Genomic DNA, 27,996 nt, shown 5'->3' on the forward strand with positions numbered 1-27,996 from the left:
AACCCAACAGTCAAGGTATAGACCCGTATGTGTGTTACAACAACACTGGTGGTTTAAGTTGAGTTTAATGCTATGGATGACAGTTCAATGCTAGCCCTTAACGCGGCTAAACCGCCGATGGATATGACGCCAATTAACATTCGAAGGCGGGAAAAGTAGCCGAGTAGGCCTATTGACTGGTCGAATGTACAGCAAGGGATATTCCATCATCTAGCAGATGCGGGAACATTGAACAAGTGGTCAGCGCGGTACGAATCGTCCTGGTCTTCATTGGATAGATATTCGTGAAGGTAACTGAATCTTACCGGTTAGCATTCGCTGGACGAAATATGTGATCGACGATAACGGATTTCACTGAACGGTTTCTGTGCTTACCAAGGCAACGTAGCAAAGGTGGTCGGTGTAGCCACCAATTGGTTGACAGGCAAATCAGCAGCATTCAAAACTGTTTCGCTGTATTAAGTGAGATGGTAATGCCGTGACCGTGAGGCGACGTGGCAAAAGAATACTTAGTAGTTATCGCTATTTCTAGTACTCTGGATGTAAATAAATATCGATCTCTTTTTGTGCTAAGTGTCACGGGTTAGCAGTAAAATAATCTATTGGTCGGAATATTTCTTACAAGAGGTTTAAGGAAGGGGGTATAGGAAAAGTTGCCCTTTCGACGCAGAATATTTATATACGTGTAATCCCGCTGCATCATTCGCTAGGCTTTCTTATCTCCTCGAGAGCATGGGAAGAAATTGCACAATGCAGTACAGTTGATTACGGATATCCCGAGAGCACAACTGAAGAATGGCAGACAGGACTGTCTTACCCCCGATAGGACCCGGGGGTATGCTCAGTCAGTCGTACAACAGCCAAGACTCGCGGCCCTCAAGTAGGAGTTCAACGACGAGCACGGCCTACACGTGGGCTCCCCCGCCTTCAGCAGGTGAGTAAAAACAATTATCTGGATTTCATACACGATACTTATTCTTTGCTGTCATCAAAATACATGTAACATCGTATTGTCAATTCAGATAGCGTATTCTAAAGTTTCCTTAATAACAACATATCGCTATCACAGTCCGTGTTTCTAAGGAAACAAAAAAATCGTGTGTCCTGCAGTAGATCTGACACAACTAGACAACCTGACAACCACTCCGTCCGAAACAATATGCGCTTCCATGGCAATTATGGAACTTACGTGTTTAAATATTAGCTCACAATCCAAATATTAATTTTGCAAGCACCGCAACAAGTAACGGCGAACTATCATATTGGTTCATGCTATGTTTCTGATGACTTCATATGCGTATACTTTTTGTGCCTCTTTTATTTACGTTGAGCGAAGAACCGAGGTCGTCTTTAACATGTTTAATGAGTATTCGCAGTCTGTACGTGACATGAAAAATAAAGACTGTTTACAGCGGTCTGATCAGCTGCATCGGATAAGAAGCTGACAGTACCACGTCAATTAGGTACATTTTGTAACTCCTTATGCATATATTGGGTTGATAGTGTAACACTAAAGTGCCATTGATCTTGTAAATGTTTGTGTTTGACGCTGAAATCGTGTTGGATGGCTATTGTGTATGTTGTTGCGGTGTTACGCTGTTTATTGTACATCGATCTAGAGTTCACCATGATTTGATTCGCTGTGGAATTGATATTGATGTACCCTGCAGTTCCACGACCATCTTGATTTTACCATGTTTTGATTCGCTATAGAATTGATATTGATGTACTGTGCATGTTCCATGTCCGTAGCCATATACCGTCAGCTTGGAATTCCAGGATGCTCCAGGTCCCCAGGGGGTGTGAGGACGTGTTGGGAACACCAAGTATATCATATATACACAGGGAAACAACATTTGAACTCAACGTCACCTCATATTTAAAGGGTTTCACCCTAGAAGTACATGTATATGTAACGTTAAACATGTTAAATGGTGATTTAGTATACGCGAATAAGTTTACCAAAACGATGCGTATGTTATGTTCAAATTGATATCCACACAAGTGATTTCTTGATATTAATTTCAATTCATCCTAAACTGCCGAAATTATCAGTACATTTTGCATGAGCGACTCTATACACATACCATATCAATTTACAGCTAAATTTAAAAAGAAAAAAACCAGTTCGATGGTGCTATCTCAATGATTTCTTAAACGTGTATATTATATCATTTTCTACAATAAGCACTATCAGTCTTAGAAATCGAATTGTAAGGATGAATTCATTGGTCGAGAAGACACCAATGAGTGTATGAAGAATCATAAGAATGCCAATTTATATCGAATACAAATGCGATACAAGGCTAGTATATTAGCTAGCAACAGTTGAAGAATGGACACTAATATAAAACATGCTGGTATGGAAATTGGTATGAAAACTTGATTGATGTGAGCAATGCAAAAGGGTGACAAGTTTGTTGTGTCGAGCTAGACTGTTTAACACTACTGCCACTTTATATTTGAATGGGGGCTAATAAAATTTCTAGATTAAAATCTCATAAACAAGTTTAATGTTCTAATGAAGGGGACGATTTAGAGATTTAGAATCTCTTTATCAAATAAATTTAAAGTTCAAATAAGGTGACGATTTCGCTATTTGAAATGTTATAAACTACTTTTGACTTTTTACTGGCAAGATTAGTACTTTTTCAGTTTATGATATTCCTTGACGATCGTGAAAATGTTCATGCGTGATGATAACTCATGAACATATACATTTGTGTACAGTCAAATTAGTGTTAATGTTTGAAAGATATATTTCTAAGGACCGGTTAGTTAGGTAAGTAACAATAGAGACCATTCAATATGCATTGTAGGCCCGACTCACACGTGACTTTATACTTTCAGCTGGTCACGATGGCAAGCCATGATATAATATTTTGATATCTTGGAGGTATCGAATCTCATGAGCTTCGACACTGGCCAAACCAGAAGTCATGAATACCGTACTACAAAACACAACACAAAAGAATATAAAAGAATCTGAAATAGTTTTCAATAAAATTATATGCCACTCGCTGTATTTCAAAAAGGCCTGCTGTGAACTATTTTACATGAATGAGCAATTTTCTGTACGGATTTCGTGACCTATTATAAATATTATATTAGAGCTTCATAATCTCCTTACAAAGCAATGGAGCCATAATGTGTGATAATTGAGATTTTCGAAAAATATGTTTAAGTAGAGTGAGTTTGTTGAATGGGGTGGGTTTTTATGCTCACACATGGGCGGAGTGATTCTGCAGGTCATTCTCCAAAGCTGACATCATATTCGCGATCGAACATATTCTCTCTGCTCGTATTTGCTTCCATTATTGTACGTGCATTATATATGTTCCAATCAGAGCGCCTGAAACTATGTTTTATTTTGACAGTTGAATTAGAAAATGTCGCCAATAAAAACACGCCAGATTGTATTTGTATTTCCTGTGTTTTCTAAATCGACTTCTCTCGCCCGTGTGGTGAAGTACTGTACCAATTCCATTGATTAGAGTGAAACCAAATCAATATTGAAAATACCCGCCGGAGAAGTTCCCTGCTAATATCGTGTCACGAATGACCCTGTCACCGGGCTGTTACCAAATTCTGGTTAAAACTTCAGTTCTTCTCGACCCAACTTAAATCTCAGATTAAGTAAGTTTACCATCAATACGAATAGAGTAATACTGATGCTTCGAACCTCAATCTATCATAAATTCCCGGGCAAAAATTGTCTAAGATTTTCTTTGCACTGGTCTCAATACCAGATCTGTTGTCGTGAAGGTCGCCAAGCAGTTAATTTGACCCTCCAGCTGTCATGCCGATGTTATGACAGATAGTATTATTTGTTATCATACTAGTATTTAAACGTGCTTGCAACATTATTCAAGACTTATTGCCATTTTGGCCCTTATGAACAAATGTTTACAGCCAACAAATAAGCAAAATGGCCGTCACTCTAATGTTCAAGACTTATAATCAATTTTGCTGTTTGCTGGACCCGTTGTTAGCACACTTAATTGGGTAATTTTAAAGCAAATGTGTTAGTTCTTGCTTTAGGGCCAAGGAATTCTTTATTTTTGTTATTTCTAAGGGCTTCTAACCTTAGGTGCGCAGGCTATTTTATATCTTATTGGAGGTATTGCTTAACCAACACGTCCCGATAAATAAAAAAAATCAAATGACACTCGCACGGGTCCCCAAAGTGATTTTTCGAACATAACTACTTGTAGCTACGCTTAGTAAATCTGATTTTCGTGTAAAATGCCCGTCACTCTGCTGGTTAGGGACTATCAGACTAATTAGAATACATTGTAAAAGAAAAGGTCAAGGCGTTCACAAACCGGCCTGGGCCCGGACACTCAGTCAAAGAGGGTCACTTAAAGGTCCTCGATTGTTCTTGGTAGAAAAGCAGAAAGCATTATTAAAAACATACAGGCAAATCTGATATGTTTTTTTGTATTATATATAAAGAAGCCATGCTTACATTACTGTGTTATGCATGCTCATGTCATGCTCATTAGTCATAACGGACGACTTTCAAAGATTCCATTGATTCTAATTCAAAGTAAGTCCCTAAGCCACTTTTGACGGCAGAAATGTTGGTTTTATTCTAAGAAGATTTACTTATTCTTCAAATGTTCTATAACGCTTGATTTTTGGCTCAAAAGGACCAAAGGGTAATTGCAAATGTGTAGCAGACACACTTCAAGTCATAAGAGATGTAAGCCACAAATTACATTCGCCAGTTCGAATCGACGCAGAAAAATCACAGACCTAATTTTGTGTACATTAACACATGTAACACAGTGCGGTCATTTACGTAATACAGTTTTAAAAAGGTTCTTCTGCTAACAAAATTGTTATCGTTGCCCCGCTTCTTTTCAGTAAAGTTGCCAATGGTTAAGATTTCCAAACGCAAAAAAGTACGATTCCGAAAATCTACTCCTTGTTATCTTACCCCACCCGAAGAACCTGAAAGTATGAGTTTCTAGATAGAACGGTGTGCGTTTGTTTCATGATGTAGCCTATAGAGTGTGACGATTCAGTTTGGAAAATACGCATTGTAAGTCCATCTGTTTTCCTCTTCTGTGGATCAACAATGATTAGGGACATGTTACTACTATACAATTATAGGGATGACAGGTTGACAAGCTGACCGGATACCCCTATTACCCCACGTAAACCCGATTTCAAAGTGTACCGCAGAACCGGAACAAACGAATAGACCTACAAGGCGTTTTCTGTTGAGTAAATCATCACACTGGTATAGAACCGGCAGAAGATATGATTGAAGTGTGTCACAACTAGTGCTCTCAAATATTAGTTGATTAGTAGCAGGATGAATCTATTTGGCATGATTCTATAGAGACATTTTATAGAGTTTTTGTTGTTGTTTTCGTGTTCGTTATGCTTGCTCTGCAGCCATAGCTATTTTACTTAATACTTGATGATTGCCAGCAACAATTCCGTTGGCTGTATCATGAACCCATTTTAATTTATAACTACATGTAAGAGGATAGAAGGTTTTTTAGTTCAAAAGAAAACCAGACCTCAAGAAGGCTCAAAGTAAAAGTATTACTCTGAGAAGAAAAGCAAATGAAATATTTGTATGCTAGTAATACATAAGTGTGGTAACAGTGGTTACGGTTCATGTTTAATGTTGAAGAAGGCATAAATCCTTATTCCATGTCTCTATTTGTACTGCAAGTGAATGATAGTGTAAGATGACAGAGGTTACCTGTAGTAAATATATAATTTGGTAAATCTAATTGTAAATAATGAAATGCTGTTTGCCTAACTAATGTTTCGACAAATATTAGTCATTTTTTTATATGACAAAATGCAAATAGATCCGAATAGAACCGTTGGACTAAAATACAAATAGTTGTCAGGGTTTGTTTATAGAGCAAAATGTCCAGAGTGAGTATGTACATAATTCAATTGTTGTGATGATTGACTCAAAAAATCAAACCAAATCAATTATATTCATTGACGCCTTATAAAAACGACATTTCATATCAGTTAAACATAATCAGTCTTTCAAATTATATTTGAAAGACTTTCACTTAAGCAAGTTGCAAAAAAGATTAGTAAGAAAGTAGTGAAGGATTTTTTGAGTGTTTTTCCAGTCCATACAAAGGGAAGAAGAAGTGCAAGTGCTGCCTTGTTATAGACAAGTGTAAAATTATTATAGAACAAATTGATTTCAATTCTACTTTACTGAGAGTACGAACTAGGCATAGAAACCTTGCTTTAGATAATGCAAATGATTCTGATTAAAACAACATTTTTATTTTAGACGAAATCGGCGAAAGCCAAGGTATGTTTAGTGATCTTATGCTTGTTTGAAATATTTAGTACATTCTTTTAATACTTCTTTCTGGTTTTGGTTTATTCTGGGGTCATATCTACCTTTTTGGTGACGGATACTTATAGTGCTTTTAATGTTTTAAATAGCTAGTACCTTCTTTTGATAACTCTTTCTGGTTTAGTTTATTTGGAGTCATTTCCGGGCCATTTCTATAACCAGTGAAAGGGAAACATTATTTCATACTTGTTTGATACATAGTTTTACATGCATTGGCTATTGCGCTGTCATAACACTTTGAAGGTTAGATATGTCTTCTCTGGGATTTCAAACAGTTCGTATCTGCCATCTTGTTAAATGGTTCTTTTAGCCTGATATATCTAGATAATAGCTAAGGTTATGAACACAGAAATTTGAACAGAAATCACGCTGTTGTCGACCATGGCCATACTTAATGCGCAAAGTTCAGATCGTTAGCCTGAGAAGCGGATTAAACCAGATCCGCTAAGAAAAATTAAATAGTGTCGAACAACGGTTTAAATTTTTCTAAGTAAATTGGTTTTTGGCTTGACTAGGCCTCTTACGTCTTGTCGAGCGAATTTAGGAATTATATGACTGTAAGTTTATGATCTGTGGGCCAGTATACTCCGTCAATCGTATACGAAGCTTTCAGCGAGGGTAGCGAAACCTGCCTATTGTACTGTGAACATGGTGTACGAATTTCTTTCTATTCACTCACGATATTCGAAAAATGAAAGCATATTTGCTTAAACCTTTTACAAGCACCATGAATAAATTTGTGAATATATAATTCCTAAAAAAACACTCTTTATAGCGCTAGATAACTGATCTTCTTGAATGATAAAAGCACCTAAGTGATATTTCAGTACTTCCCAAATCGTTTGATAAAGTAATTTAAGACCATTAGGAAAGATTTCCATGTGATGCTCTTCATCAATTTACAATGGACGCCCAGCGGCGTTTCCATGTACTATCAGGCACATAAATGTTCAGATGTTCAATTTGAATACACTGCATGCACGATTGTGAATATTTGAAGAAAAAAAAGATTGTTACACATTTTGTGCCGGATAATAAGTACGTTAGTTGATGAACTAAATCTTTTGAAGCCCGCCAAATAGATATATGATAAAACTGATCCACTGTTCAACATATTTTGAACTGGTAGACTTTTTGTTCACCGAATAATATTACGATTTTTTATTAAATTTAACTTGTTAATTTCCCTTTCAGATCACCATGGCTTCTATCGGGCCAACAATCGCTCAACTACCCGCTCAAACAACGGGCGAGTCGTCAAGCTCCCCGCCATTAACAAAGGAAAGAACGGGCCAGGAATCAGCCACGCTTCAGTGAGTTTTATAAGACTTCATATTACTATCAAGTTGAAAATTTAAAAAACTTTACAGGCATTACTTTTCTCGAAAGCAAAGGTTAGGAAGTAAAAGAACTTTTGATTTTTACTCATGCCAAGTCTTTCATATAGTGTACATGTAGCTGTCTATGGTAAAGTCAGGTCTGGCTCTAAACCCATATTGCTTAGATAGGCCTTAGTCAATGACTTTGATTCCATCTTTCATGCCTTCATAACTTGAAATTCTGTGTACCATGAAATTACTTGTGCTCTGAGATTTATAGTCTCGTACTGTGCATTACTCGGTCAGTTACTATAGTAAATGGTTACCTTAGGTAAAAAATCATTATCACCGACTCTCGCATCATTTGTATAAAACTTAATGACATAAGTGTGTAACAAAAATGTCTGCAAGCAACACCATGGAGCTTGTTTATCGAGTGTCATGACAACCATAAAATCTGTCACGTCAAGCACTTCCGGTTGATGGTTCTCGGTATCGAAAAAAGTGAGGATCTGTTAACGGTGCAGTTATAGTCTGTCTGAATTTAAGAACGACCATGTGCAAGATATCTTATTAAAGAATCCGAGCCGGTCGTTGATCAGTGTATATTTACATGTACATGGTATATTGAGGTTAAGTTGCAATTCAAGTTTTACGTCTGGGGGAAGCGAGAAAACTTATTTGTCTTTTTACGCTTTAAATTTTACGCTTCATGCGCAGGCTCACTGCACTATCTACACTCACAACACAAACAACGACCAACTTTTAGAACTTAAATATCAAATCAAAGTCAAATCTTTTAATCTAATGTGTTTCAAGTCCAAAACAAAAACTCTCCCCTGTCACGATATAACCAGTTAATCTAAATGATTAATGTAGGACATGCTGAGTTGCTCTCGGCCTATCAAATATCACATCAAGCAAAGTATAGTTTCAAATGTAATGAAAACCAATTTAATTTGGTAATCAATCTTTTCATTCAATCACAGATCAAAAGCTCAATAACTAAGACTATCTATGTGTACTTCAAGTAGAATTGATTATTTTAGTCAACTTCGTATATACCTGTGGATTCGGTATATTAAGTTCATCTGATCATTCCCTGTATGGATAATAAACGTGGAAACAGTTTCTTGTCAGTTTGATGTTATGAAAAATATTGAAAACGTCAAAATGTTGAACTGGTCTATTGTTGTTAATATCAATATCATCAACAAAATCTCTCATTAATGAAATCGTATGATCTGTTATACATATGTCATGAAAATTGTGAATCGTATCATACCGATCTCAGTCTAGAATGTTCTATAACCTTCCTGTTGATCTATTGAGATGGGTTTAATGATAGTCCTATACCATTTATCAACCGTTCGCTATGTTTTGGGCTATACTGAGCACAAACTACTGATCGGAGCCTCTCGAACAAGCAGGGTTTTGTATTTCTGTAACCATCGTAACAAAATATTTGGGGCATCAAGGGCCTCCGAACTGAAGAAGTTTTTATTCATTTCTGCAATGAGAATGGCATCCAGCGAAGCTCTGATCAGTAAGAACCAAACCTCACAGAAATACAGCGAGCGCAAGACGAACAAACGTTGTCGAATAGGCTATATCATAGGCCTAAATAGGTTCGATGGGTAATGATATCATACTGTCATTCTAACAGCAGTGGGTCAAAAGAGCTGACTAAAGAGGAATACAAGGGTCGACAACCCTTGGCAACTTTGGTTTCATAATTACCTAATTATCAGTCAGGATACGAACATGTTTGAAAGCCACTTCAAACATATCAATTTATCGCTGCCAGCACGACGACACCAGCTTGACCTATTTCCGCAGGCTTTTTCAATGGAAGCGTAAAATTGGACACCACCCATAGCCTGTCCCCCGCTGGTCAAGTCTATCGACCTGGGCATCTTGGTACAATGTTGTTATCATATCGCCTGAAGTTGTTTGGTTGGAATGGTTTCTTTTGTAACATTCTTTTGCGCTAAGGATTTTTTTCATCTGCTATCCGCTAATTTTGACTGAACGCGGAATATTTGTTACTTAAATTGGATTTTAGTACTTTGAGGCCTACGCGATTAATAGCGAATCTTGTTTTTTGTCTGTCGTGCCACAAGCAAAGAGAAATAACTTGTAACTTCACACGCTTTACCCATCACACCGAAGTGATATTATAGCCGAAAGTTATATGTACTTGAATTTTCTGTGACAAAGTGTAAAAGAGTTAGAAATATCAAGGAACCGCTCTGGGCCCGATTGTTCAAATGCACAAAGTTCACGTTATCCCTTTTGACGGTTACGTTTAATATCCTTAACAACGTTAGTCCTGTTTAGTTTGTTTTTTAACGTCAAAGCTCTATAAAAAGCTGTTACAGCCCTGTACGTTCATACCTTTCTTTACAGTCGGTGAAGACGCTAGACCGATTAGGAAGCTCCTTGCACACCCCTAGAGGAAACCGATGGCGGGATCCAGCCGGCTTTGTCAGATATGTAAGTCGATTACCACGCATGTTTATCACCCACGATTGACTGCAAGAAACAGAAAGCTATCGTGGTGGTGGCATCACCAAATAAGTTGTCGATCTTTTAATCCAAGGAGACTTACATCAGTAAAGTAAACATCAGACTCACATCAGCAAAGATTTGATCATTTATGATTCGTTGCAATACAGGAAATATGATATCGCGTTCAGGCATTTATTTTGAATTTTTTTCGAATCTTTTTGTTTCAGTCCGCGGACGAAGATTGTTTGAAATGCATGCTTGGAGTGCCACATAAGAAATGCGAAGCTGTAAGTATGGCCACTGCAGTACTGCAGGTGTATACATGTATTTCGTCACTGTGGCCATTGGTACTCTTGTTGTATCACTAGGAAGTATGTTCTTTAGTGGGAGCAAGAGCACGTACTGATAAGGTCAGGATACATTGAAGGACTAATTTTTTCTGTTGTATAAAAAGTGTTCCACTACTGCATTCGTCAAAACAATGAAGTCCTGTATGTCCAAATTTATTCAACAAGAGTAAACTTGTCGACGAACCAGCGTGAATGAGGACGATTATGATCTTTCCAAAGTGTTTAACACGGTAATGATTATAATGATAAGATCATCACGTTAATGAAATAATAATTTTCTTTAGCACAAATACATCCGTGTTGGCGGTGGCTATCGTCACAGCTACTGGCACGTGAAGGCCATGCTTCTCGAGATAGAGTTCAAGGTAAACCGGTGGTCAGATGTTGCTCGTAGTGGCTGGTTAATGTAGTGTGACTTGGCTCTTCAGTGCTTCTTTGGTAAATGGCGCTTACGCATCATGGTACAAAATTTTAAATGGAAGGGTGTGCGTATCTGGTTCAATGGACGATTTTCATTGCGTCGCTTGCGAAAAACAGCTGCTCAAAAATCGCTGCAACCAGTGTTTGATATACAATATAAAACCCGTTACATAAGATACATGTGTCGTCGCACGGTGATTTACATCGCACGTCACTGCGATAACAATCGCTTGTCAGCCACGAGCTTCAGCCAGGATTGGAAAATTCAACTCTTTTGGAAACCCGCTGCGGCTCCGCACTGAAATAGCTATTTGCCAAGGTTGCACAAATCTTGCATGCTTCTGTCCTCCTGCAGCTTTCGTCAGCTAGAAGAAACACATTTCTCCCTAACTTTTCATTTTCATTTTCTTCATTTTTTTCTTCCACTTTTCATACAGCATTATATCTTTCTCTAATATTGCAATAGACTGCCTTGATTAGATCTTAGTAATGATGGCAACTGCTTTGTAATGCTTTCCAGCACAAGTACATCCGGGTAGGTGGTGGGTACCGCCATAGCTATTGGTACGTCAAGGCGGTCATAGAAGAACTCGAATTCCAGGTAGTTACACACAAAACAAAATATGATATGACTGCACTGACCATGAAATAACTGCATTTCGACTAACAGTACTGCACAAATGTGCAATATTTTGCATTCAGCGTGTTTATATGCATGATGTCAAATACATTGTAACTGCACTAAACATTTGCCATCTCATACTGTCCCGGAACACATCCACTATCGCCGATGTGTGGACATTTGTGCAGTACTAACAATGAAATATTTGTTCACCTTTCTGAAATGCACTCGATCCACCTGAAAAATGCATTTGAACCTGTTGCATCTACCTATTGCATCTCCCCGCACCCACATTTTAGTTCGATATACTAATTACTGTGTTTAAAATGTAAGTGTTACATGTATAGTGTGATTCGTAACAACTTCATACTGCCAGTGGATTGATACAATAGAACTATTGATAACAAAACGTCCTTGCACAATTATTTTATTTTTTTATCCCAAGTGTAACCATCCTAACAGCGTGTCCTGTAGTTGAGAATCTGTCGTATCATTTAGAGTTCGTAGTTGACGATTGGTAAAGTTAGATGCAATGCATTTGTTTTCTAAATTTTACACGTGTAAGTACGAACTCTTTCGAAGTGAGGTAAAACCATGTTCTGAAACCATCTGCATCAATGATAATCGATTGTTCTCCATAACTCCTCCATACCACATGCAGCGTTGGTTGGTGAGTAAAATGAAGAGAGACAAACTTCTACTTCTTCTTCCGCTGCCTTTGTCGGGAGTGTTACGCCAATAGGCAATAGGACTTGTCATGCTCGTAGACGTTTCAAAGCGCTCCACCGCAGTCGTATTTTCGACACCAGTACCTGAACTCAGCGTATTACCCAATGCTACTCTGGGCTAGAGGATAGGTAAATGTGTTCTAACATGCATAGTGAGGCTGCATATTCTCAGTGATGTTACCCTATCCCAAAATAATAACGAATGCAGCATCTGCGCCAAATATTAGAGAACCAGATATGCGTGTGATAAACTTCGACCTATGGTACCCCAACAGCAATGTTTAGATTTGTATTCATTGTACATAAACATACATGCACATGTAATTTAAAAGTTCAACTTCGAATTATGAATAAATGGTGTACAAAATAGGATATGAAATAATTCTTTGCGAAATATGCATTTCGTGCTTTCATTTACAGCGCCAGCAGGAAATCATGCGTCAGCAAAGACTCGAAGCAATTCAGGAGAAAAGTAAGTGATATAAAACAACAAGGGACCATCTTAAAAAATTCTTCTTTTTTAACATGACTCCTCCAGAAAGTGATATCATGGATCATCGGGGCCAATCCACACTGGAGCTAGTTAAAATAGGTCACCAGTATTGACTCAAAAAAACCTTTCCAGTTTCCCTTTCTTGATTACCTTTCGTTCTTCCTTCAGCTGTGCATGCTGTGAAAACCTACATCAGGACCAAGAGTGGTAGGCTCGTGGAAAGAATCATCTTCATGTCGGACGAGGATTACAAAGCCTTTCAAAAAGCTCAAAAAGAAGGAGGCGACCCGACTGAATTTCTAAAGAAGTATCTCTCGAAAGAGGACGCAAAGAACTTGGATTCTTACGACAAAGAAGAACAGAGAGCTATCAAGACTTTTATTAGAACAAAAAGCGGTAGATTGATTGAAAAATTGGTGTATGTCTCGAAGTCTGATTACGAGGCTATGAAACGGGGTGATGTTGATGCTAACACTTTGCTCAAGAAACATATGAAGCTGGAGGATGGGGAGACGATTGAGGGTTGGGGTGAGGCGAAAATGCGGACTATTACCACGAAAATCCGGACCAAAAGTGGCCGGATTATTGAAAAGACGATACAGATCTCCGAGGAGGATTATCAGAGGATGATGAAGGGTGGTAAGGATGTTCAAGATGAGATACTGAGGAAATACATGAAGGTTGAGGAGGGGGAGGAAATTGCGGGTTGGGAGAAACCGAAGTCGACCGCCATGAAGGTCGTGAAGACTTACATAAGGTAAGAAGGTACATGTACATCGAAGCTAGCGTGCAATGAGTTCAGATCTTACTGCATCCTATCAAATATTTCTTGTCGCCGAAATGGCTTACCTGATATATTATTTTTAACTTGCGTTTGAATTTAGGACGAAGAGCGGTCGCCTTATTGAGAAGACAATCCTTATGACGGAAGACGAGTTTGCGGAGTTTCAGAAAAGTGGCGGAGATGTGAACTTCTTGAAGAAGTTCATCAAGCTTGAACAGGGGGAGGAGATAGAAAATTGGGAGAAGGCGTCCACGGTCTATTCTGCATCTGACGATGAGGAAACGCTCGCCAAAAGTAAGTCAAAGCCCCCTAACAAGAACTCGCTACACACACTACGTGTACTTTATTTGAGTTTTCAGTCGCAACCAGAATAGGTCTCAGTCGTTGAGCTTGTCTGTGGATAAAAGGATTATAACACCGGAACTAGTATGTTCTCGAGCTTGTAGTCTCACATATATAGAGTAGTTCCTCCGTTAACTAAAATGTTTCGCAGTAAGAGTAACACCATCAGCTACATGTACCACCTAGTAGCCCCAACCTTTATTGGACTTCTTAGCAATGACGCTTGACTTCCATTTCAGTGAAACCGGGCACCCGAGTCCGAGGGAAGGATGGAGAACTGTACGAGTACGTGGTGGATCCAATCACTGGGAAAATGTTTAAAAAGTACGTGGCGAAGCAAGGTGTAATTAACTTGACTCGATATGATAGAAAACGAAGAAGTATTTTTGAATGAGTTCATGTTGACTGCAGGTGTACCTCGTTTACAACGACATTGAACGTACTAAGCATCGTTCTGTAAGGTAATGATCCTATGCCGTTCATGTAGTTAAGACATGTTATAGACTGAGCGATGACTATCAGTAATTTGTGTTCTTCTCTCCCTCTCTAGGAAGGTAGCAAGAGCGGATTCGGATGACAGCGGTATTGGATCCATAAACAAGGGAAGGTTTACCAAGAAGGGGGCAAATGGCATGGCCGAGATAGATGAGGAGGCTTACAAAAAACACAAAGCGGGGAAACGAATGGAGGGTAGCGACAGCGAATACAGTTACAAGAGTTTTATGAGTGATGGCGGGACCCGCCATGTGCAGAGGAGAAAGAAGTTGGCGGGCGGGCGCCGTGGAAGTGCGCACTCGTATCACAGTAGCGAAGACGAGGAGGGGGCAGCCAGGCGCAGGCGCCGCAGGCGAGCACGAGAGCATGGGGCGGACAGTGCCCATAGCTATTACAGCGTGGTCAGTGAGGGCGGTACTCGGAGAGTCCGCAGGAAGAAAAAGTTGCCTGGTGGCGGATACGCTAAGAGCGAGTCGTACCACAGTGATACCAGTGAGAAGATCAAGGCACAAAAGAGGAAGAAGAAACGTGGCAGGGACCATGGAGCTGATAGCGACCATAGTTACTACAGTGAGGTGAGCGCTGGCGGGACGCATCACCGAAAACGAAGGCAGAGAATTAGGGACAAACAGGGTAATGTCATTGGGTACGGCAAGACAGAGAATTACACCTCAAGCGGTGAGTTGGTTTTACACCTGTGCCTTTTTGCTAATCTTCGCACACTTTTCAGGTGGTCCTAGTACAGACGAAGACAAACTGCAACTTCTGTTAGTGGTTGCGCGGATTCAGAGTCAGTATGGTTGTATGGTTGCTGAAAGAACACAACACATAGCGTAGTACAGCGTCTAACATGCAAACTTGAAGTGGGGTTATTTTTTTGTGCGTGCCGTATGTTTGTGACGTCATGTGGAATGTTGAAGGTGTAAGTGTGGGCTCTTTAATGTAATATTTTTTAAAGAATATTAAGGTCATTGGTTTGGCGATTGGGTAAAATTGATGAAAATTCTCTACGTGTGCCTGACTGCCGATTTCAGAGGACGAGGGCATAGGTGGCGCTGGCGGTAAAGGGAAAGGGAAGGGTAAGAAAGGCGGCAAGGGGAAGGCAGGTGACGCAGACAGTGACGTCAGCTATTTCAGCGAGGTCAGCGCTGGCGGCACGCGGCATCAGAAGAAGCGAAAGCGGATCCGCGACGCAGATGGGAAGGTTGTCGGATACGGAAAGGCGCAAGAGGTCACAAGTGGTACGGATCCGGTGTCGTTGTGTGTTTAGGAGCGGAGCGGCAATCTTGTCCTAACATCCTCCTGCTTTTGTTCTTTTTTCTTACTTGGCTTTCTACTGTGTTAATTCGTGTTTGGTAGAGGAGGTCTTTCTTCTTTTCCTCTTTCGAATCCGCCTGATCACCTTCTAATTTACATCCTTTTGTGCATGTTTCCTTGCTTGCATGTGAACAGTATTACCGCCGTCGTGATGGGTTATAACTTCTTTGCTATCTTGTCCTACACTGTCTGATCTTCTCTTCCTCCCCATTCACTCCTTCTCAATCCCTACCGTAGTGTGGCCATGGCCTCAGATCCTTCTTAACCTGTTCCGTCCTACTTTATCCTTGCCTCTCCACTGTGTGGATGTTTGTAATGAAACGAATTGGCATGTTGATTCATCTTTACCAATGTTACCTCTTAACGCGCTTCGCCTAGATAGCCGAGTCTTATTCGCCTCAATAACTAATCGCAGCGATACGCATTTTCACCACTACTTATGTGCATACGACATGTGGTCTAATAACATTTTTTTTCAATTTCAGAGGATGAGGGTAAAGGCAAGAAAGGGAAGAAAAAGGGTCGCAAAGAACACGGCGCGGACAGCGACCACAGCTATTTCAGCGAGGTGAGCGAGGGGGGCACCAAGCACAGGAAGAGGAGGGCGAGAATTAGGGATAAGGACGGCAAGGTCATTGGCTATGGTAAGGCCCAGGATTACTCAAGCTCAGGTAGGTAGATCGAACCACAGAAATGATTTGTAATCGATCTTTTTGAAATATTTCTATCAGTATCACCACTGAGTTCAGTTGGTTCCTTGTGTAGGCCGGCTAACGCCTAAAACTTATAACTGCGCGCCTTCGTATTTCATTTTCGGTGTATCAACATTGTTTATTTTCCGGTACATGTTCTCTTTTGTTATTTATCTTAGTATAATATTACAATTTTATTCAAAATCATTCGTGATGGCGTTTCTATAGGGGATGAAGGAAATGGCAAGAAAAAGAAAAAGAAAGGTCGGCGCGAGCATGGCGCAGACAGCGATCATAGCTATTTCAGTGAGGTCAGCGCAGGCGGCACGCGAACTAGGAAACGGCGTGCGAGGATTCGAGACAAGGACGGGAAGGTCATAGGGCACGGAAAAGCTGAGAACTACTCCAGTTCAGGTGATTCTGTGTGACTGTTTGGTCTTCCCAGTCCCCTGCAGAATCATTGCTTTCGTCATGCGATGAAGATGTTCTATCCTATTCTCATTATTCCAGATTTGCGCGGATGTTGCAACGGGCTAAGAGTGTAAACTCGTAGCGCCAGTGAGGTTCTCGCTGCCTGCGAAAGCGCGTTTTTGTTCAGTTTTTGTGCATGCACGAGCGAATCAGCGCTTTATAAACAAATAGAAACTTTCTTAAAGTTTTAGGACAAGTTGATAAAAAGCATCCTACGTACAATGTACTCAGTAGCGTTTCCACAGTGTACGTGTACATATTCATCTCAAAAGATACCAGAAGGCATATAATATATAGTTTTTCACACCATGATATTCAAATACCTATGCAGAGGGCGAGGGCGGCAAGAAAAAGAAGAAGAAGAAGAAGCACGGAGATGATAGCGATCATAGCTATTACAGTGAGGTCAGCGCAGGCGGCACGCGGACTAGGAAGCGACGCGCGAGGATCCGGGACAAGGACGGGAAGGTCATAGGGCACGGGAAGGCTGAGAACTACTCCAGTTCAGGTGATTCTGTGTGTGATTGTCAGTTCCTCGCAGCCCCGTACCTGACGTTCCTTTACTTACTGAGAAATTCCTGTTTTTACCCTCAGCAATTTCAGATTTGCGTGCATGAGTTACCAGACGATGCCCACATGATACTCGTCGAATCTTTCCGCAATTAAATTTCATCATACGCAGAAGATCTGCGGGTCTATTGACACCAACAGTCTATCCCCACTGTTATACGTCAATCAGTTACATGGTCAGGGCGTGTAGTTGTGCAGGTGTGCATTGGAGTAACTGCTGTTGTAGTACTGGACTACTGCCAGTGCGCGAAACTTTGTCTGACGTGGCGGTTCTATTCAGCCAAAAGCAGCATAGACAGCACGAGCAAAGCGCTTCCTAAACTAATACACTTTTCTCAAGGATTTTCAGGATGAGGCGGGACACTTGATTCTCTAAACTTGGATTTTGAAATACAAGTATATACCAGTAATAGTACCACTTGTGTTCTTTACCTTAATCTCCACAATATTATTGATATTCATTCGTTTATCCGTTGTCCGCAACGTGTTGGGCTCTGGAGGCCTAAAACGTTGAGGGCAAAAAAATGAATTAATTGTTATTTGTGGATGGTCATCTTTTAAGTGATCATACTCGTATCAATGATTCATTACCTAAATCTAATTGAATCTTCACACCTACAGAGGGTGAGGGCGGCAAGAAAAAGAAGAAGAAGCGCCGAGAGCACGGGGCTGACAGTGACCATAGCTATTACAGCGAGGTTAGCGCGGGTGGCACGCGGACTAGGAAGCGAAGAGCGAGAATCAGGGATAAGGACGGCAATGTCATCGGCCACGGGGAGGTTGAGAACTACACTAGTCCTTCAGGTGATTCTACGTTAAACGAGATTCATTAATGCTTGAACTTTTATTTTGTTTAACTGAAGGAAATGTGTCTTTCTACCTCGGTAAAGCCTAATAGCTGGATTTATCTTACCGGGTGAGGACAAAACTGGTCTTACTCGGCCATTGGCTAGAAATCAATGTTTTCCGCACTTCAGCCTTGCAGTGTTATGGCGTTGGTGAGTAGTCGAGAAGCTGGTTCAGACGATCCAAAGGTCTGACACCATCCATGCTTGAGATGGCGAGTATACTGACCATTAGGTTGATCCCAAACAGAATGGTATTTTCACAGAGAATACTTTTACTGAAACTTTCAGAGGATGAAGGTGGTAAAAAGAAGAAAAAGGAAAGAGTGCACGGGCCTGACAGCGCTCATAGCTACTTCAGCGAAACCAGCGAAGGAGGCACGAGGCGGCGCTTCAGGAAGGAAAAGATACGAGACAAGGACGGGAATGTCGTCGGGTACAAGGAGAGGCAGCGCTACTCGAGCCCCTCGGGTACAACCTGTGGTGTGATGCGTGGAGAGTCCTATGTTCCTGTCGTTGTACTGTACCTAATCTCCGTGTATTGAAACCTAGATTGTGTGGAGTGTTGATTCGCGTGTCCTTCTTCGTGCTAGTTGTTTCGTGCGTCTCTGACATCACGTTTGTCCACTTCTACGTACTGTAACCAACTGTTATCTGAATTTTCAGATTGTGTTCTCTCGGAGTTTCCTCCTATTACCCTCATCCTCAGTATCATAATTGACCTAATCTATTCTTTCATCCTCGTCCTTTTTTGTCATTCCGTGAAATGGTCCATAATCTTGTAATCTTATACTTTGTATGATGATAATCCATTGTTATTTTGCTCCTAACACTAAGTTGTGTTCTTTCAGATTGAAGGTATCTTAACCGTAATAGTTTTGCTGAATCTGAATCTGAATTGTGAGGGATTAGGGTATGGATGTAGAGCAATGACCGGCGTTCTATATTGCAGTGATGAATAGCGTACTAGATTCCTTTCTCCCGGCGACATTCTGTCCTAGGACATTTAAAACTGTTACATTTGTTTTATATCAAGGATTCAAAGAAGGGGCGTCTACTGGGTGATCTATAGAACAGGCTATACTGTCTAAAAGAAAGTATGTAAGTAGGTTAAAGTACAATGTACGGTATATTAGTTGTTCGATCTCGACTGAAACTTTGCGGGACCTCGTTATCTTTCAGACGACGAAGACGGAAAGCGGAAAAAGAAAAAGAAGCGCGGTGGTCCGGACAGCGACCACAGTTACTACAGCGAGGTCAGCGCGGGAGGTACACGAAGGGTGATGAAAAAGAAGCGAATCAGGGACGCGCAAGGAAAGGTCATAGGTCACGGGAAGGCAGAGATAGCCTCAGGTGCGTTATCAACTAAGTTGCGATTGACTCTGCCAACCTTGCTTTTATTTTCTTTGTGTGCCTATACCGATCAGACCAGTGCAACCTCAGCGAGTGCTATGGTCGTCAAAAATGGTGGCCAGTTCATGCACATCAGTCTGTCCTCCACGGCACTTTGGTGATACATGTATTTGGCATAAACGTCATAAAGTACCAGAGTCCACTTATCTTCTTTTCTTCTACTTGCAGATTCCGATTCCGATAGGTAAGTGATAATCTTCTTCGAAGTACTGTACATGTAAATTACAGTTTAATACCAAAACTATACCACCTCGTATGAAGGCCATGCCTCTATGATGAGTACAAACTACTGTTTCATATCTTGTATAAGTCATCTGATTACGCCTGGAATGTCTTAATCTTGGCTTTAAATGTTGCAGTTTCATCAGCGTAAGTGATGGAAAAGGTGGCAAGGTCCGCATCCGCAAGCAGCGGGGGAAGGAACAAGCAGGTCACTGGAAGGGCGAGACCCCTGTGTTCAGTGATGCCACCACGGACTCGGACATCGTAGCCGAGAAACTAAAGAATATGACAGAGGAAGAGAAGAAAGTCTACCTTGCCGAGAGAGAGGCTAGAAAGGCGGAACGCGAGGCGAAGCGTAAGGAGAAGTATGGTGATAAATATGATGAGATGGTGGAGAAAAACAAACAGTAAGTCAGAGAGTCGGCTTTGTTACGCAATCTGTGTCGGCTACTGCCTTTTAAGTCATATCGGTATTGAAAAGATGATAAAAACATCTAACTACTACAAGCTTATATGATTTATTTGACATGAATCTTTTGGTTCCATCTGGTGCATAGCTTGACTGGATCAATTATCTTTGAAATTTCAGAGCAAAATTGGTGAAAGAAGCCAGGAAGAAATATGAGAACGAAAAGGCGGAAGCAGCGGCGAAAGCAAAGAGTATGGTGACCTACGGTAAAGGCCGAGGTCGAATGGGAAGCCAAGACATGGATGACCGCGGCATCGGACTCGCTCATGAAGAGTATGTATATCAAAACTATGCAATCAGTTTAAGGCGACCAGACAGTAATATGATACACATTACGTTAGTCTTTTGGTTGCATTGTGAAGAACGCGGTTGACCTCATTTATAAAACTGAAAAAAGGGTAAACGCGTGTGTGCTATGTATGTACATGTACGGTATCCATCATGACAGCAAATTTGTTGGTATTCAAGAAATTGAGCAGGTTTGAGACGTCTTATATTCCCTTTTCAGTTGGGGCAAAACTAAAGGCAAGGGTAAAAAGGGTAAAGATGGACACGAGGCGGACGGCGAGGGTGACGGTAAGTGTACACTACCTACAACAAAAACTTGGTTTTGAACTGTATTAGCCTCAACTCTAGGAGTCTGGAGAATACAGTTTTCCATACTCCGCTTTCAACTAAAATTTCTAAATCCACAATAACTACGTTATAAGAGTCTTGAATTCAGCTCTGAAAATTGATGACACAATTACTACATCATAAGTTCTTGGAAAGTAGCTATAAGCACAGTTTTGTGTTGACAAGGCAATGACTGTTATGAGTTTGAATTTTAAAGCCAAGTTTTCACTTTGGCTATGAAACTTTGCTGGGAATCATGAAAGGCAAGTAAAGATGTCGATAAGCCTGCAAATTGTTTCTCCTTGCAGACGGTGAATATGGTGAGGGACGCAAAAAGAAGGGAAGGAAAGGAAGTGGCGCCAGCAGTTTCAGTGGCGAATCAGTTTGGGTGAGTAAGACTCGTTTATATGGTTTTCCAAACTTTATCTTCTGTTTTTGAGAACCTCGGAATATCAAATTTCTATACCCGCTTTCAAAAAATTCAATCCCTGACCTGCTCACGATTGCATGACATGTTGTTTTCTTTCTTTGCAGTCCGTCGATGCAGATGGGAATAAAATCAAGAAGAAAATCAAGATGAAGGGTGGAAAGAGATATGAATATACTTATGGTAAGAATAAAGTAGTTGGATACCCTTTAAAAACCTTTGACTTTTGTTTCACTGATATATGATTTCTTATTTTAGCTATGACTTACGAAAAAGCTACATGTAGGCCTACTGTACCTTTATTTGAAAGTCAAGCATTGTCCTGTTCAGCAAGATAGCTATATTACATATTGTCATTATGGATATATCGCTTCTACGATTGTATTACATTTTCAGATGCCAAAGGTAACCTTATAAAGAAGAAAGAAGTTGGTATGTATTTTCTATGGTTTCATTCACGTTACTGGTTCCTATTTCCTATTTCCCAGTCAAATGGTTCAGCAAATGCAGTGTGTGAATAGCGTTCAGTATAGATGAAACAAAAGACATGCATGTACATGTACATGTACATGTACATGTAATCAGTGAAATTTAAATCACGGTAGCCAATAGCTAACTACATTACTTGTCATTGATTGTCGTACATGTGCATGTAATCAGTAAAATTTAAACTACGGTAGCCAATAGCTAACTACATTATAACCTTGTCCATGTTATCTGTTAAATTTAAATTACGGTGGCCAATAGCTAACCACTTTATAGGCCTTGTCATTGATTGAACCACCCTTAAAACTGAAAAAAAATGCTACATGAAAAACCCCACTCGATCACACTTATTTTCAGACGACGCGAGTTCGGATGGAGATTATTTTGAAATTGACCCAGTCACGGGTGAGGTCCGTCTCAAGGCGGGCAAGGCAAAGATCGATATCAAGAAACTCACCGACGCCGATCTCAGGCGGCTCGGCATCGACCCCACTCTCCCGAAGAGTGAGATAAAAAGACTGCTTATGGTAAGTTTTCGTCATTATTGTTATCCTGTCGTACCACTGCAGTGCTTCTTGTTTTGGCTGGGTTTTGACGCTGATAAAGCTGATCGGAAAACAGTTGCAATGTATGCAATCTGATGTATTCTGTCGCTATTCCCCAGCGTGAATTTTGGCGAATAAGTCTTTTTATGTGCTGGGAAATATCGACAATCTCTGATTACTCTGATGTGTATGAGACTACAGAAATGTACCTTAATTCACCCAACAGGAGAAGTTTGGCAAAGATATAGACATTGTTGACAGAGGCAAGAAAATTGGTATGAAGACACTAGCAGACTACGGAAGTGACGTCAACACCGATGACTTGGCCAATGACAGTGACTTTGATGTTACTACGTGTAAGTCTCGCACTTCTGATCCGCGTGCATTATCAGATGTGTTTCGCATTGTCTCTACAAATGCAATGTAATAGGTGATTAGTAAGAAACCTCTCATTCTTTTTATACCGAGGAAAATTTTGAAGACAAGTAATAATTTGTGATGTAATTTTTCGGATGAAAGCTATCAAATAAGTTAACTTTCAGATGTAATCAATGCTTTAATTTGCAAAAGTACTTAGCATTTAGTTAAGATTTTTGTTTGTTTTTCAGTACGTGGCACAAGAAAGGTCAATGTCAAGATGAGAAGAGGAGGACAGGCGCTGTTGGACCATCTCAAGAGAATTATAGAAGATTCGAAATTAAAATCAGATTATGCTAATGATCTCGATGAGAGAGGTTGGTAAAGTCATGACAGTAGTGATGGTACTCATGATATGTAAATTCTATCGAAAGTTGATCCGAAAGTTTGACACCCTCCTGTAAAGGAAATCATGCAAATGATGTGTGATAAGAGCAATTGTTGGACAGAAAGTCTAATGAACATCAGGTGGTTACTGTTGTGGTCTTTTGGGTGATGAATTGCCCAGAACTTTCCACGAATGCCATATTTTTGCAGTCTTTGCAAATCTATATAGAAACTGGAGATTCGCGGGACCTCAGCATCTTGCTACATGTAACGTCTCTATGTTTAATCGACTTTTTGCCGAAGCAAAATTGACTCTGGTGATGCAGAATCCATTCATTCTCTTTGGACAAGCTCCCCCAATTCTTCTTTTTGATTTCTTGCAGATGGTGACATTGATTATCTTGCTCATTACCGGCTGGTTGACGCCGGGAAGGTTGAAATGTACGCCAAAGCATTTGTGGTCGAAGACGAAGACTTTGATGCCGCTCTTAGCTATAAGGTTAGATATCGTTTTCATAAACCGTCATTGAAATATCGAATTGAAGACCATCTATACGACCTTGCAGAGAAGGATTATATATCCAAATGCTCATCAGTTCCACGAATGCAATCAAATGCAACACATCGTATCGTCGAAGTAATTGTACATGTAATTGAACATCTTGACAGGTTCATAATAGGCATGATTATCTTTTTTTCTCAAAGAAGCTTAGTGCAGATTTGAGGTACTGTTTAAAGGATGCCGTAACCCAGGCAAATTTCAACATTCTCAATTTCTCATTTTCAGGAGTTGCGTTTTGGCTTGGATGGTGTGCCAACCGTTCAGCATTTGACAAAGAAACAGATGGAATATGTATTTAAGGTAAACCGTCTGAAGTTTAGAACTAAGTGCCGATTGGAACATGTTGTTTTGTTTTGTTATGGACTGTCAATCTCATCCTGCCAAAATGGCCAGAACTAGTAGCCCTGATTGAAGAATGCTGGCCAACTGGAACCGGCATCCAGGATTAGCTGTACGATGACCAGGCAGATTAAGAAGTAGAACGTTCGTCACCTAAACAGGACTGTCCATCTTAAATCAACTCAGGTCAAGAAGTCTTCAATAGTTGATTAAAATTTAAAAAACAAAATTATTATGATAAGCGTCTGAATTCGTAACCTTTATTTTCAGGTGCTTAAGCTAGACGATGCCAGCCAAGTAACGTTTAAGATGTTTGCAGTAATATCTGCGCTATGCGAAAGAGTCACACAGATGGAGTAAGCTTTAACTACAAATGCCTTTCGATTTTTCAATATTTTTCCCGCGAATCTTTGTGCACGATGTCCGCGAAAATAACAGTTAACAGTACTTCTACTTTTTCTTTTCAGCCCGTACTGTAAGCACTTACTCGAAATCAGTAACCTGTTAGACATAGAGAGAAAGATGGACCTGTACAAAGCTATGTTCTACTGTAATACCAGTGCTGATAGAGACGCCAACTTCATCACTTCCGAATCGCTCAAGATAGAGCTCATTGCTGGCGGCCTGAACTGGAAACAGCAAGAGTTTATCATGGATAAGATGATGCCGAATAAATTTCGAGAGGTAGGTCATGCAAAACAGTTCTGGAAAAAGCATGTTAATAATGTATATAACGTAGCACTACATCCCTGCTTAGAACAACGTTATGGTTTACGTAGATTTTTGTTCAGTTGAACTGAGACTTCCTTTTCTGGTTAAATTGTTATTGTCGGTAGATAACAAACACACTCAATCCACTTCCAGATCAACTTCCTCGACTACATGTGTTACATTCCGCTGTTCCTTTCGATGCACGAAAACATTTGCGACAATCCTCTTGACATGTCCGATGGGAAATACTCCGGTATGCTCCGGCGGCACTCCATCCAGCGAGATATGAATCCCCTAGGGTATCAGATGCACAATTCAACAGCGTTCATATTGCGGAAGAAGGCCCATGATCTTCTGGAGGGGAAGGTCAAGGCCGATATAACAAAGGAAAACATGGAGCTACTTGAAAAATACTCAAAGTAAGTGATGATTATAATGATAAATCTTCTTTTTGCGCCCATAGAACTAACTATTTTAAAGCTGAAAGCTGAAAGAAGAGCAGTTCAGAATGTTCCTGTCTGCCATCACCAAACAAACCATTCCGCACCTCCACCGATGGTGGGTGGTATGTGAGAGGCAGAAGGTCAAGTTCTCATTTGAAAATTTCAAACACAAAAGGTGAGTTGGCAAGTCGTGATATTTTCCACCCAAACCTTCTTATTTCCACCTTAACACTCTAAGCACTGCTCAGTTACACGTACCCTTTCCCTTCTATTCTTCTAGATTACCGTCTATGATCGGTGCGACGAAACAAGGAGCTACAGACACGCCCGGGACCAACAGTAAGCAGAAAAAAGAAGATGACTGGAGCACGAACATCTTCGCCAATGATGACTTTGATGATAAATGAGAAAAGGGACACCAGTTTGAATTATTAGATTGAGTTGTTAATAGAAAAATGTGCAGTATGTGAAAGGTAATTCTACTCGGAAAATGTGATATTTGGTCAGTGACTGTGATATCTGTAAGCTTTTGTGATCTAGCAGGGTTTTGTCTCTGGTATTTTACTCTGGTCTCAGATCCCCTTCAGTGCCAAAGAAGGTCACTGTGATATCGGAAAAGCTGCATAATTGATGAGTCCCAGTGAATGGTGAAGAGTTTCCTCCGCAACATGCCAAAAAATAAAAATTAACATGTGATTTTGTTTTTGTCCAAAGCTATGCTGTGATATCCCACCGTACGTACTGGGCCGGTATTGAAAGTTGTGACCCTGAATCACGTTGTTATATAAATTACCAGGTGCAGAAAAAACAAATGAACAACTTTGAATTCCCGGCTAATTCGTGACTTCTCTGACGTCACAGAAACGACCAGGGCGCTCCAGAAAGATTGCACGTCCCCTCAAGTGCCCAATGCACTGGGGTTTCGTGGATTCTTCTGGGAAGTCCTTTACTACCAGGGGCGTCATTTCGTTTTCTGTAGGGTTGAAATTTAGTGATGTATACTTAACGTTCACAGTGCACTGTGTGTCGCACATACTCAGTAAATAAAAGAGTAGTTTTAGGGAAGGGATTTGACTGCTGTGTCCTGCATCATCACCACGATGTGAGGCAATGCTGACATACAGCTGACCATGCAGCAGTATCAAGCTACATATAATAAAGCATTGTGATTTCGCTGACTGGCCTGATGGGAGGCTACAGCGTTTGCCTTGGCCGCTGCTGGACCAGTCAACAAGGAATGTTTTCAGATGAATACCGCCAAAATATCCCTGATTACTCGTGATAAAGACCAGTCCAGGATCAAAGCCCCGAACCATAAATCAATTCAGGCATTCGTACAGGACTGAAGCAACTGTTGTGTTTACTGAGTATCCTTGTTTATTCGCACTTGGTGCAAAGCTGCTGATGCTAATAATGGTGCTACATTGTATTTGATTAACATTTCATTCATCTTTATCTCCAATTTGTAGTCCGGGAGATTCGCCAACAAATAACATACCTTATTATGACACGTATAAATAATGTAAATGACATTTATAAGTAAACACGTTTGTCTAAAATACTCCGTATATTGCACTTTTCGTGTGTGTTTCTTAAAAAGTCACGTGCACGCTAAACATCCACTTGTCTTTGACAAATATCTGACCCAGATATGTATGCTCTATTTCGATTGGATGATTTGATTTGATCGTACTTTGGTAATGATTGGCCAGTTCTTAGCTGTGTCATGATTGGCTAGATTGCTAATGTTTACAGTGATAAAAGCTCTTAGTGTTGCAGTATCATGAAATATTGCAAATTAATAACGGGTTCAAAACTTCACCACTTTGAAGACCGATCTTGAATCTATGCAAGTTCCTGTACCAACACAGACCATTCCATTCCAAGATCTCCTCTGATAAGACATGAATGAGTTCTATTAGTTACATGTATTTTGATACCAAAATGTTTTTAAAACTAAATTGTTTGTAATAAACGGATTCTTTTTCGCACTCTTCTTGGTGGTGTTGTTATTTCGTGATTTAGTTGTTTGGGTTATTAGTGCTTTTCAAATCAATATATTCATGTATGATCCTCCGAAATCACTATACATGTAATTATTTGGGCGTTTGTGTGCAGTGTTCTCTTGTCTGATTTCCCTCGTGCTGGTGAAGACTGTGATTCCGAGCTTTAAACGAATATTAAGAGAACATGTAGTATGAAAATCGGACTTGTCAGGTTTTCAATGCAGAGATAAAAAACACCAATTCTTCGTCATTGTCGATCTTTACTGACGTTTCGACAAACATATGTACACCTAATATCAAAATCACACTTTAGGCATACATACGTTTAAACCGAACTTCGGTCTTATTAAAATTAGACCCTCGTCATCATTTTTCTAAGACTTCCGGCATGGTCGAATCGGCTTTGGCGGCATGTGACGTACACTACACGTCATATCAATGACTTTCCAGATATATCTGACGTACAGTGCAAATCACGCAGACAGGTTAAACGTGTACGTACATGTATTTTCAACCTCCTTCACGGGGTTGCAGTTTTCTTGATAGGACAATGATACCATCAAAATCAATACAAAAGCAAATAAAATAATATACTTTATTTTGTGTTGATCGATGAACGAACTCAAAGGTGAGAGGCCAAGCGATATTCATCTCTTGTCGAATTAGTACCACTTTTGGCAGACATACCGAATTTAGCGGGTCG

At 40.2% G+C, this 27,996-nt stretch overlaps 1 protein-coding gene across 2 annotated transcripts; it reads left to right on the plus strand.

Moving 5' to 3' along the window:
• The first annotated feature begins 54 nt into the window (after positions 1-54).
• LOC135490795 (uncharacterized) lies at positions 55-27,937 on the plus strand. 2 transcript variants are annotated; one of them, XM_064776299.1, is made up of 29 exons: positions 55-934; positions 7,547-7,665; positions 10,081-10,167; positions 10,410-10,469; positions 10,817-10,897; positions 12,723-12,774; positions 12,964-13,552; positions 13,680-13,873; positions 14,161-14,245; positions 14,472-15,094; positions 15,451-15,657; positions 16,219-16,404; positions 19,494-19,664; positions 19,893-19,908; positions 20,084-20,353; positions 20,536-20,688; positions 20,924-20,991; positions 21,339-21,418; positions 21,565-21,640; positions 21,854-21,889; positions 22,301-22,470; positions 22,715-22,844; positions 23,097-23,222; positions 23,616-23,731; positions 24,020-24,094; positions 24,404-24,489; positions 24,601-24,817; positions 24,998-25,263; positions 25,568-27,937. In XM_064776299.1, exons 1-29 carry the CDS (start codon positions 796-798, stop codon positions 25,692-25,694), a joined length of 4,605 nt encoding a protein of 1,534 aa, XP_064632369.1. In that variant the 5' UTR covers positions 55-795; the 3' UTR covers positions 25,695-27,937. The 2 variants fall into 2 exon arrangements, with proteins under 2 accessions (XP_064632369.1, XP_064632370.1); XM_064776300.1 differs by lacking the exon at positions 15,451-15,657.
• The last annotated feature ends 59 nt before the right edge of the window (positions 27,938-27,996 follow it).

Source organism: Lineus longissimus, chromosome 7, assembly GCF_910592395.1.
Source record: "Lineus longissimus chromosome 7, tnLinLong1.2, whole genome shotgun sequence".
NCBI lineage: Eukaryota > Metazoa > Nemertea > Pilidiophora > Heteronemertea > Lineidae > Lineus > Lineus longissimus.

Coding starts and splice junctions, on each gene's coding strand:
- LOC135490795 (XM_064776299.1), top strand. CDS start 796: ATGGCAGACAGGACTGTCTTACCCCCGATAGGACCCGGGGGTATGCTC. Junction 15,658..16,218: donor GGCGCAAGAGGTCACAAGTG/GTACGGATCCGG, acceptor TTTCAATTTCAG/AGGATGAGGGTAAAGGCAAG. Junction 25,264..25,567: donor CTACTTGAAAAATACTCAAA/GTAAGTGATGAT, acceptor CTATTCTTCTAG/ATTACCGTCTATGATCGGTG.